The sequence below is a fragment of the Sus scrofa genome, chromosome 10, assembly GCF_054392235.1.
Source record: "Sus scrofa isolate SSC_HxYL_T2T_F1_AM1 chromosome 10, Sscrofa_HxYL_maternal_Yorkshire_Landrace_v2.0, whole genome shotgun sequence".
NCBI lineage: Eukaryota > Metazoa > Chordata > Mammalia > Artiodactyla > Suidae > Sus > Sus scrofa.
In genome coordinates, this window is record NC_139392.1 from 79,778,309 (window position 1) to 79,791,031 (window position 12,723).

Genomic DNA, 12,723 nt, shown 5'->3' on the forward strand with positions numbered 1-12,723 from the left:
GAGTTCCCGTCGTGGCGCAGTGGTTAACGAATCTAACTAGGAACCATGAGGTTGCGGGTTCGGTCCCTGGCCTTGCTCAGTGGGTTAACGATCCGGCGTTGCCGTGAGCTGTGGTGTAGGTTGCAGACGCGGCTCGGATCCCGAGTTGCTGTGGCTCTGGCATAGGCCGGTGGCTACAGCTCCGATTCAACCCCTGGCCTGGGAATCTCCATATGCCGAGGGAGTGGCCCAAGAAATAGCAAAAAAAAGACAAAAAAAAAGTAAAATAAAATAAATAAATAAACTTTAAAAAAATAAATAAATAAATAAAAAATAAAAATCAACCATCTGTAAAGAAACTAAATAAAATGTGATTATCTAAACAAACTGAATTGCATGATTGGAAAACAAGGCCTATATGAAAGTTCAACACAAACTTTTTGTTTTGAAAAGATTAAATTATAAGTGTATCACAAATTTTAGGAGTTCCATCTAAACATTCAATTTATTCTAAATATTTCTGAATCCGTTCCTTTGCACACCACCAAGAAAATTCACTTTGCACATTCAATACCGATACTATTGACTCAGACAGTGAAACTGAGTAATTTTGTACTCGGTTCAATTCAGAGGTCAACCTGCCTCAGTTGCCTGGAGACTGATGGTTGCTACAGCAGCACCAGATAAGCCAGGCTGAATAAGCTCCCGTGTGAAGGCAGAAAGCTACTGCTGGACAGAAATACAGATGCAGCTGTCTCAGCATGCAGCATATGCGTCTCACTGGATGATCATATTTAGAATAGACCCATCTTACTGAAACATGGAAGGAGGATACACAGTAAAGATTTTAATTGGACTGAATCCTGGATTACTTGTGACTATGATTTCTTTGTTCTTCAGCTGAGTCATATGTTAAGTGGAATTTCCCCTCTAGCTATAAATTTCTCTTCACCACCACTTCCACTTCCCCCATCCACCTCCCTAATGTTAACCCTCAAAACCACAAACATAATGAATGGGAAGAAATGAGATTTTTGTTTAATTCAGCCTGGAATTAACCAGAGAGTAATTAAAACAGACTTTTATAAAGAAAGGAAAGAAAAATGCACATTGAAAGTGTTCATGTGACTCTTTCCAAGGATATGAAGCTATCAACAGCATATGGTTACACTTAATTAAAAGAAATCAAACTATTTATAAGAGCCACCCTCTCATTTATTTCCTCACCCTCTCTAACCCCAAACCCCTATTATTGTGCCTACCTCACCATGTCTAGTGAAATGAACTAAAGAAAAACTCTCCTAAACTCCTCTTATTCAGGTTGAGAAGTTCACCAAATTGTTAACTTTCATTTTCAAAGACAATACCACTAATCATGCCATTGATTTTCTGGGCTGAACTGTTTATTCTAATTCTTAACCCAATTATAATGATGATGATCTTCACTGCACCATTACATACTTTAAAAATAACTTAATGTGGAGTTCCCGTTGTGGTGCAGAGAAAACGAATCCGACTAGGAATCATGGGGTTGTGGGTTCGATCCCTGGCCTCGCTCAGTGGGTTAAGGATCTGGCGTTGGTCACAGACACGGCTCAAATCTGATGTTGCTGTGGCTGCGGCATAGGCCAGGGACTACAGCTCCAATTCAACCCCTTGCCTGGGAACTTCCATATGCCGCAGGTAAGGCCCTAAAATGCCCCAAAAAACACAAAAAACAAAAACAAAAACAAACCCCCCCACAAAAAAAACCCTTAATGCTATGCTTTGATACAGAAAATGCTGGAGAAGTGTAAATATATTCTAAAGGCCTGTACAATGGAAATTACGAACACATATGTAAAGCATACGTTTATAGCAACGTACATCAACTACCTGACTGGCCGTTTATAATTAGACATTTGTCATTGTTATAATTTTCTCAAAATGTTGAGAGATTTACTATTAGAGCTTCAGGTAAAATAAAAATAAAATTATACAGAATTGCAAATAAAATAAGATATACATACTTTAGGAATTTTAAATTATTACCTTTGGGGAAATGCGGGGCTTGGGGATGAGGGTGAGAGGGGTGCAGGGTGAGTACGGGTATATATACAGCTTTGCCCATTCACTGCCCTATTGATAGAATTCAAGATTATGGTTTCTCTGGTTTGACTCTGGCTCTTAGAACATTCCTATAGACTAGCTCACCTATCAAGTTCCAGACCTAAAATAAAAGAAGGGGAAAAATAAAGGCAAAACCACCAATGCAGTCACCATTATTTATAATATTTATAAATATTCCTTCTTTCCAACAAGGAAGAAAATCATATAGTACTTAAATAAATCATCTACTCTTAATCCTATATCTCTCCTTCACAGTTTTTTTAGACTATAGATATTCATATATTACTTCTATGATTTTTAAAATTAAAAACTATAAAAGGAATTTTTAAAACCATAGCAGTTCAAAACTGGTTCATACTTTGTTAAGTCCTGCCTTTAAAAGAAAGAATAAACGCTCTTCCAAACTACTATTTTACACCATTAGGACAAGATCAAAAACTAAGAAATTGAAAAGAATCAGTTGGCGCCAACATATTCTTTTGAGTTCTCTCATGAGTATCACGTAAAAATGTGTGAGATTACTTCCACTCACGCCAGTACAAGTTGAGATGTTTCATAAATTCCTATAGGAAGCCCTTTTTCATTTCTCTCCCCTCCAATCAAACTTTCTTTCAAAAAATGACAAAATACTGGAGTTCCCGTCATGGTGCAGTGGTTAACAAATCTGACTAGGAACCATGAGGTTGCAGGTTTGATCCCTGGCCTTGCTCAGTGGGTTAAGGACCCAGCGTTGTCATGAGCTGTGGTGTAGGTTGCAGACGCGGCTCGGATCCCGAGTTGCTGTGGTTCTGGCGTAGGCCGGTGGCTACAGCTCCGATTCAACCCCTAGCCTGGTAACCTTCATATGCCACGAGAGCGGTCCAAGAAACGGCAAAAAAAAAAGACAAAAAAAAAAAAGACAAAATATCAATGTTACTTGATAACACTGTCATAATTTACCTGAGTTGTTGCAACAGCGGAGGGTGCAGATGATACTGCTGATGGGGAGAGTGCTCCCACTTGCTGTAAATGCCCAGAAGACTGCTGAGGTAAATGAGAACTGGAGACAGGGGTACTAGATCCTGAGCCAGATACTACATTTGGAAATGATACTGCTACATCACTGCTGTTATAAATACCTACAAGAAAAAAATAAGGATCTTATTTAAATATTGCATAACTCAGGAGTCAAATTTGTCACAGACCCACAATATTAATCAATTAAGTTAAAATACCCACCTTTCCTCCCAGATCCCTCCCCCAATGATGAATTTAGTGGTGGAAAAAAAAAAAAAAAAAAAGGACCAGTAACTAAATAAATAAATACTGACCTTTCATAAAGCACCATCAAAGATAGTTTGTTAAAAGACAGAGATCAAGAAGTGCTTTGTAAAATAATTGTAAGAATTTTAGGAATTCACAAGAGCAATGAAATGTTTCTTAAACAAAAAGAATAAAGCAATAAAAATCACTTGGAAAGCCTTTCAAAAATGCAGATATTCGGGCTCCAGAACTCATGACTGAGAAGGTCTATAATGGGAAGTGGCTTTGTTTTACAAAGGTAATCCAGGTTACAGTGCAGAAAATGAAACAGATCTAGACTTGATATTCTGAGACCAGTAAGGAGCCTTCTGCCATTGTTAGACACTAAAGTGACAATAAAGGATACAGGATTCTACAAAAATTCAAGAGGTAGAATAAACAGAACTTTATGACTGACAGGATGGGGTATCTAAGTAGGTGCTGGGGTGGGCCAGGGGACAGAGGGTTAAGAAGATGACGAGGATGTGGTATACTAGGTGGTGGTAGATTCACTTCAAATAACATAGGAAAAGAGGATGGAGACTTCAACGCCTTTTCAGTGGCACCATGGGAGTAAAAGCCCTAAGGAGAGAGAGTGGAAGCAATTCATTTTAGAAAAGTGGATGCGAAGAGGACAGAGAGAGAAAATGAGCAGAAGTTAAAAGCAAACAGGAGTTACTTTATACCCATGGCATATGGAGGATCCCAGGGTAGGGGCGAATCAGAGTTACAGCTACTGGCCTATGCCACAGCCACAGCAACAACAGATCCAAGCCACATCTGCGACCTACACCACAGCTCAAGGCAATGCCAGATCCTTAACTCACTGAGTGAGGCCAGGGATCAAACCTGCATCCTCATGGATACTAATCAGATTCACTTCCACTGAACCATAATGGGAACTCCTGGAGTCATTTTTGGTTGTCAAAATTAGGAGGTGCTAATGGTATCTAGTAGGAGGAGGCCAGAGATGCTGCTAAACATTCTACAATGCACAGGACAGCCCCTCACAACTAGCAGTTACATGGTCCATAGAGTCCCCAGCAGTGGAAGCTGAGAAATGTTGTATTAAACCGGGGCTCTTGGGAAAGTAGGAGGGAATAAGATCCTAAGAACTTGACACTATAAACAGGACGAAAGCAGGAAAAAAGAACCTAAGTGAGTTGCAGTCATAAAATTTTTTTGAGAAAATATAGCTCTTGAAGGCAACAATAATTTTATATTTATTTTGATATCAGTAATACAATTTTCTTTGTTCTAAAGAACACAAGCATAACTGATTCATAATAAAAGTACCCATAATCTTCAAACAAGGGGAATAAAAGAACTGGGACATTTTTAAAGGCTTTACAACTATAACTGAGGCTCCTAAGGTCCTTTTTATATCTATAATTTCTTCAGAAAAAAAGGTAATTTATTCATTCAACAAATGCATTCATTCCACGACCATGTGAGAGCTCACCATTTACCAGACATTATTCTAAGCCCTGGAAATACAAAGCCATTCAAGGTATGTGGTCTTCCCCTTCAAGAAGCTCAGTGGAAAAAAGAGACAATTACAAAAGAGTGTGGCAGAGCACTAAGACAGAGACATCGGTGAGAGGCTATGCATGAAGAGAGGTATCTAAACAGGACCTGGAGGGACAGAAGGTGGGGTCAAAAAGCTTACTGGGAGAGATAGGTGCCGTATAAAGCTAATTTCCTTTTCTTTTTGTCTTTTTGCCTTTTCTAGTGCTGCTCCCGCGGCATATGGAGGTTCCCAAGCTAGGGGTTCTAATCAGAGCTATAGCCGCTGGCCTACACCACAGCCACAGCAACGCAGGATACAAGCTGCGTCTGCGACCACACCACAGCTCACGGCAATGCCGGATCCTTAACCCACTGAGCAAGGCTAGGGATCAAACCAGAAACTTCATGGTTCCTAGTTGGATTTGTTAACCACTGAGCCACGACGGGAACTCCACAAAGCTAATTTCTAAGGGAGCTGCAGAACAGAGGTGAAAGGCGTCTGAGGAAGAAACATGCAACAGAGAGCAGGGTAGATTCTGAAAACTTAAAAAAGTACTGTCTGTGTAGCTTAAGCAAGAAATGAGGCCATAAAATAAGCAGGAGTCAGATCAAGAATACTAAAAGTTAAAATGTTAACCAAAGTTAGAAATTTAGAGATAACAGGAAGCCACTAAAGGATTCTAACTAGAAGTTTAGTGTGATCAGATTGGTGCTTAGGCAAAACCAATCTCTGGCACAAGGCTGAGAACAGACTGGGGAGGGATTTCAACAGAGACTGAGAAAGCTGCTAAGGGCTGCTACAAGGATACTGATAAGCAAAAATAATATCATTTTTAACAAAAACAAACTTAAGGTAGCAAGTGTGAAGATATTATAAAGACAATGCTCATAGGAATGGTAACTAATGAGACTCAAAGAATAAAAGAGAAGGAAGAGTCAAGAATGACTCTCCAAGTGTGAGAGTGGTGACAGCACTCGCTGAGGCAGGAACAGCGACAGATTATCTAGTATCTGTTACTGTGTGTAGGTCACTGAGAACATCCACCTGTTACTGTGTGTTGGTCACGCAGGCAGAGCAGACAATGAGGTAACTACTGCTCCCCTTTTACATATGAGCAAAAAGAAGCCTGAAGAAAGTAACCTATTTAGTGACCTAGAAGATGGTGAAAACCAAGAATCAAACTCATAGCTATCTGACTTTATAACTGAAATCATCTCCTAATTACATGTTTGAGGTTCAGCTTGATCATCCTGGTCTTTGAGACACCTGCGGGACACAGAACTCAGATCATTTACAACAAATTGAATGAGCCAGGAGCCCAGCAGAAAAAATCAGGCCTGGAGATACACAAATCAGGAGCCAGAAGAATATCAAAGTTAAGAATAAGCAAATGGGAAAACTCAAAAAGGCTTCCTCTTGGACTGTTAATAACTAGTTCATATTTAGAAACATGGAAACTTCTCATTAAAAAGTCTAGATGCTAATTTCTTCTGAAAAGCCTGAAGTTCTGTCAACAGCAACAATTCAGTGGAGCTCTGGACACAGCATTGCTTCTTTTTTTTTGGTCTTTTTGCTATTTCTTTGGGCCGCTTCTGCGGCATATGGAGATTCCCAGGCTAGGAGTCGAATCGGAGCTATAGCCACCGGCCTACACCAGAGCCACAGCAAGGTGGGATCCGAGCCACCTCTGCAACCTACACCACAGCTCACGGCAACGCCGGATCGTTAACCCACTGAGCAAGGGCAGGGACCGAACCCGCAACCTCATGTTCCTAGTCCGATTCGTTAATCACTGCGCCACAACGGGAACTCCCAGCATTGATTCTTTACTTCACCAGGTTCCCACTATTCCCAACTCTGCACCTCTTTTTCACTCATTTATGTTGGCCATCTTGCCCCTGTGAGTATCTGATCAACAACCTGTGATACGGAGGCTAGTCAAAGGCAAGAAATGGAAAAAGAAGATCACCCAAGGAAGTTCTCAGTATGATCAAGAGAAGAGGACTAAAAACAGAACCTGGGGAACATTACCATTTAAAGGGTAATCAAAGAAAGACCACAAAGAACAAAATAAGGAAATTAAGAGAGAGAATCCTGGAAACCACTTAAGAGAATTTCAAAGGAAAAGATCACATGATTCTATTGGTCATTTAAGGCTGGGCTAAAAAAAAAAGGCTGGGCTAGAAAAAGGAGGCAGGAAATATGACAAGCAATGTTGGCAAGACAACCCTTCTAGGAGGACAGAAAAGAGCACATAAATAAAATGAACATTTATAAACCTTATATTCCAAAGGACAGGCACATAGATGAGAAAAAATTTTAGGTTGTTTACTTCATAGTTCATTCAACAAATATTTATTGAGGTTCTTATTATAAAAAAGGCAGTGAAGATGGCAAAGAAGGGAAAGGAATTCTACCTTCAAAGAATTTATAGTCTCAAAGCAGAGCTAATAAGTATTCATAAGCTACTAGGATACAAGAGGGAAATGCCAGGTACCATAAGAAGGACTTAGGACATGAATAACAATTTAAGTTCAGAGAAGAGACTGGGCTGGAGGAGTTCCAGAGAGAAGTACTTGAACTCAGCTTTTTCAAAGTACATTAAAAGGTAGACTGCTGATTTTTTTTTAGGTGAAAAGCGTATTATACATGGAATCTCCAATTCCTAAAACTAAAAGACAAAAGAGAGCTGGAGGCAGCAGGCTGAAATCACAACAGCCCAAGTTTTTGACTCAGAAAAGTCCTGGCTCTCCCAACCATGTGATCTTACTTTTAGCCTTTCCGAGCCTCCATACTGTTCTTTCCGTACCTTAAACGCTTTCATTTGAGAATACCCATGTAAAGGCTCTAACAATGCCTAATACACAGTAAGTTTCCATAAATAGTAGCAAGAGCTATTTTGGAGTTAGTGCTCTAGTTAAAAATTATCTCTAAGTCAGGAAAATATAGTATTTTAATTGTCAGATCCTCTAATGTCTCTACTATGCTTTGAAAAATATAAATACCATTACCACATGCAATAATATGCCATGAAAGTATAATACTGATAAGCAAAACTGGTGATTGAGGACTTTCAATCTCTAAACCTGAATCTGTTTTTATACCGCATTAATGTGTACTTAAATGGGAAATTGCACAGCTAAACAAATAGGCAGCAATCACACTTTGAAACTGTGGTTCTCAGGTTACTGCAGTAAAACAGAAGAAATCAAAATTCTCCTTTTCTATCACGGTAAGAAAACATTAAATTCTAAATATTTTTGAAAATGAAGATCATTGGCTCACCTCAACTCCCTCAGACCTCAGGTATGACTGGTATAGCATGAACCGTTCACTAAGATCTCTAGATCTTTTTTTCACAAGTCAAATAATCCTCCTTAGATTGTTCTGTACCTGCTTGCTATTTATTTTTGCTCTGTTTCCATCTTTTACAGTTATATGTTATTTTAATCCAAATTAAGGTGCCATTCATCATATTAAACAGAACTGAATCCTCTAATGCACAAGCTCTAGGAAAATACCCTGAAATTCACCTGTTCAGGAAAGAGTAGAAATAAAGATGCAGAGTGATACAGAGGGTGGCAGTGACACACTGATTCATTTATCAATCCACCCAAGACATATTTATTTCATATCTACTGAAAAACAGGCACTGCGCTAGGAACAGGGAATAGAGTAGGGAACAAGACAGAAAAGATCTCTACTCTCCAAGAATTTACAATTTAACTAGGGAGGCAAACAGTAAAACAAACACATGACTATAAATTGTGGCAAGTGCTATGATGGAAGAGAAAAGAGTGTCATGAGAGTAAAAAATTAAGAAGCAGAAAAGACCTGTCTGAACAAATGATATACCAAGACCTAAAGGTTAGGTTAACCAAACAAGTAAAAAAGCTTGTTCAAAGGACAAGGGGGTGGGGGGTAAAGGTAATATGGTTAAAGCATAGTGCAGGGAGTGTTGGAAGACAAGGTTAGAGGGGAAGGAGCAGACCTTAAAGGCCTTGTAGGCCATGCAGAGCTGCTTAGAATTTATGTTAAGATCAACAGAGAGACACCAAAGGCAAATAGCAAGAACCAGTTTTTAAAAATATCACCCCTTTAACTGCTTTGTAGCAAATGAATAGGAAGAGGGGAAAAGGAGAAACAGAAAGATCATTCAGGAGGCTATAATCTACATGAAAATCATGATCCTCTGAACTAAGGTAGTTGTGTAACTGACCAAGGAGACAGATGAACCTGAAGTGCATTTAGAAGTTAGAATCACCTAAACTTGGTAACCTGTATTTGGTAGATAAAGTAAAGTATTATGCATCAATCCCAGCTTCTGGGTAGTGCCACTTACTGATGTGGCAACTGGAACAGGAAGAGTGAACTTATTTAAAAAAAAAAAAAAAAAAAAAAAGGCTGGCCTAGGACTAAGTCCTGAAGCTTCAGCACTTCAAGGATAGCAAGTGGGAGAGTTCCCGTCGTGGCTCAGCAGAAATGAATCCAACTAGGAACCATGAGATTGTGGGTTTGAACCTTGGCCTCGCTCAGCGGGTTAAGGATCCGGCGTTGCAGTGAGCTGTGGTGTAGGTTGCAGACGCAGTTCAGATCTGGCATTGCTGTGGCTGTGGCGTAGGCCGGCAGCTGTAGCTCTGATTGGATCCCTAGCCTGGAAACCTCTATATGCCACAGGTGCGGCCCTAAAAAGAAAAAAGAAAAAAAAAAAAAAAAAAGATGGCTAGTGGAAGAGGAATTTGTAAAGAAAATTGAGATGGGTAAAGTAAGAAGAAAACCCTGAGTGCAGCATCACTGAAGCCAAGAAAAGAAAGTCCAAATATTGGGGGGGAGACTATCAACTGTATCAAATGATGCTGAAAGACTAATTAAGACACAGAATGATAGGAGTTCCCTTGTGGTGCAGCAGGTTAACAATCCAGTGCTGTCACTGCTGTGGCTCAGGTTTGATCCCTGGCCTAGGAACTTCCATGTGCTGCAGGCGCAAAAACAAACCCAAAAGACAAAACAAAAGAAAAAAACACAAAATGAAAATGCTCACTGCATTTAGTAACACAGAGACAGATGATGACCTTAGGAAGAACAGGATAGTGTGGGCAGAGCCAAGAAATCATTGTTTAGATCTAAGCTTTTATTAGTGCGCCCAACACAGTTATATGAAATTGAGACAGAAGATACAAGTGCAACTGTCCAGGGACAGAAATACTAGTGTTCACCAACCAGAGTTCCTGCTTTGCAGTTTCAGTCTAAGAGGCCAAATCAATACCACACTGAGATACTTGTTCAGCAAAGAACCAGATTAAATGAATAGGATAACCTTGAGGAATATTAGACCAAGTAAATAATTAAGTCTGTTAAATTATCCCTAAACCACATCCCAAGAGACTTCATATTCTTTTCTAGAGGTTAAGACAGTATGAAAGTAGTTAAAAGTCCAAACCTAGCTCCCTCATACAAATAACTTAACCTCTGAATCTAATATACACCTCATTATAAAGTGAGAATGGTACTAATGATTTCATAGGGCTGGTGTAAGGATTCACTAATACACACACACACACACACACACACACAAAGCAAATTACTAGTATGCTGCCTACCACATAGTAAGCATTTGATAAACAGTAGCCATATTATATAAAGGAGTAATAATATCTATTATTGTTAAAAGAAACGGGATAATATATACAGTAAGAGAAAGTTTTCGTTTTCTTTTTAGGGCCACACTTGTGGCATATGGAAGTTCCCGGAGACTTGGAGCTGCAACTGCTGGCCCACACCACAGCAATAGCAACTCGGGGTCTGAGCTGCAGACCTACATCTGCGAGCTGTACCACAGCCCACTGAGTGAGGCCAGGGATTGAACCCACATCCTTATGGATACTAGTCAGATTTGTTTCTGCTGTGCCACAATAGGAACTTGTTGTTAATGTTGCCTCTATGTTTCTACCCTTTGGTAGAAACTAATGAATAAACACTTAGGCTATTCCTTTTTATTTATTTATTTATTTAATTTTGGCTTCCCCGAAGCATATAGAGTTCCCAGGCCAGGGATCATCAGATCAGAGCTGAGAAATAAGCGGCAGCTGTGGCAATGCCAGATCCTAACCCACTGGGCTGGGCTGGAGATCAAACCCATGTCTCAGTGTTCCCAAGACACTGCTGATGCAGTTGTGCCACAGCAGGAGCTCCAGATATTATTTTGGCTTTTCCTTCCTAGATTGTGGAATATATCCCCAAATGATTAACACATTCATTACTTAGGGTAAAAAATTTAGAGAAAATAAAGTGAACATTTTGATGTAAAACAGGCATTCCCAAATCTCTTCAGGCATGTATTAACTACTGCTCAGGCTGTTCTATTTTTACACAGAGATGAACAACTTTGTTCATTATGTATTGTTTCTTTTGAATTTACCTATAAAAACAACACAGATTTGTTATTAAAAATTTTAAATAGATGAAAAGGTAAGAGAAAATCAACCATAAACACTTCATATTTTTACATATTTTCAAACTTTTTTGGTGCACAGTTTCTGGTTTTGCTTCATATAGCTGCCTATATAGTGGGTATAAATTTTTTAATACTCTTACACCATACGTATTTTCTGCTTTCATTATAAAATATTTTAATATCATTTTGATATCAACTGAATATTGTAGAGCCAACCTGATTTTACAATATTCTATAAATATCTATGTGCCTATTATGCCCAGACACAAGAAAATAGCATCCTTGTACTCATGGAGCTTAAAAAGTGAAAGAGCCACACATTAACAATCACAAGGATCAGTGCTAGGCTGAAAAAGTACAATGTGCTATGGCAGAGTATGAGGGGGAACTTATTACGATCAGCACTACAGGGTAGGCCTTTGGGAACTGAAACATAAACTAAAAATTCTTTTTTTTTTTTTTTTTTTTTTGTCTTTTTGCTATTTCTTGGGCCACTCCCGCGGCATATGGAAGTTCCCAGGCTAGGGGTCAAATTGGAGATGTAGCTGCCAGCCTATGCCAGAGCCACAGCAACGTGGGATCCGAGCTGCGTCTGCAACCTACACCACAGCTCATGGCAACGCCGGATCCTTAACCCACTGAGCAAGGCCAGGGACCGAACCTGCAACCTCATGGTTCCTAGTCAGATTCGTTAACCACTGCGCCACGACGGGAACTCCTTTTTTTTTTTTTTTGGTTAAACTAAAAATTCTTAGGGGCCATTTCTGTTTTTTACCTGCCTAGCACTTTCCCATTTCTTTTCTTTCTTTCTTTTTTTTTTTGTCTTTTTGCCATTTCTTGCGCCACTGTCGAGGCATATGGAGGTTCCCAGGCTAGAGGTCCAAATGGAGCCGTAGCCACCGGCCTACGCCAGAGCCACAGCAACGCGGGATCCGAGCCACCTCTGCGACCTACACCACAGCTCACAGCAACACCGGATCATCAACCCACTGAGCAATGCCAGGGATCAAACCCGCAACTTCATGGTTCCTAGTTGGATTCGTTAACCACTGCGCCATGAGGGGAACTCCCCATTTCTTTTCTAATAGCACCTTATTTTCTATCGGGGAAGCACTCCCTTTTCCATTTCATGCACTCTTGGCCCAGGCATGAACATGTGATCCAACGTGAGGTGAAGTTTTTCTCCTAGGAGCTTACACCTTGAATATATGCTCACAAGGGCAGAGAACGGTCAGACCTAAGTCAGTCTAATGGTAATAATACTAGGAGTCTCTTAGTTCTTGATCACCGGGCCCTTGAAACTATCCTTCTCTCCTCCCAGAGGTTTAGAATAAGGCTTTTTTATTAATTCTCCAAAATAACTGTATATGGAAATTCCCTTGCAGTGCAG

At 39.8% G+C, this 12,723-nt stretch overlaps 1 protein-coding gene across 50 annotated transcripts in view; it reads right to left on the reverse strand.

Moving 5' to 3' along the window:
- Positions 1-12,723, reverse strand: part of MLLT10 (MLLT10 histone lysine methyltransferase DOT1L cofactor) — a 244,119-nt gene that overhangs the window by 28,930 nt on the left and 202,466 nt on the right. For all 50 annotated transcript variants that reach the window (XM_084980343.1, XM_084980363.1, XM_084980336.1 and 47 more), the window contains one exon: positions 3,028-3,206. In XM_084980343.1, the coding sequence (XP_084836469.1) occupies positions 3,028-3,206 (179 nt within the window). The remainder of the gene's footprint in view (positions 1-3,027; positions 3,207-12,723) is intronic.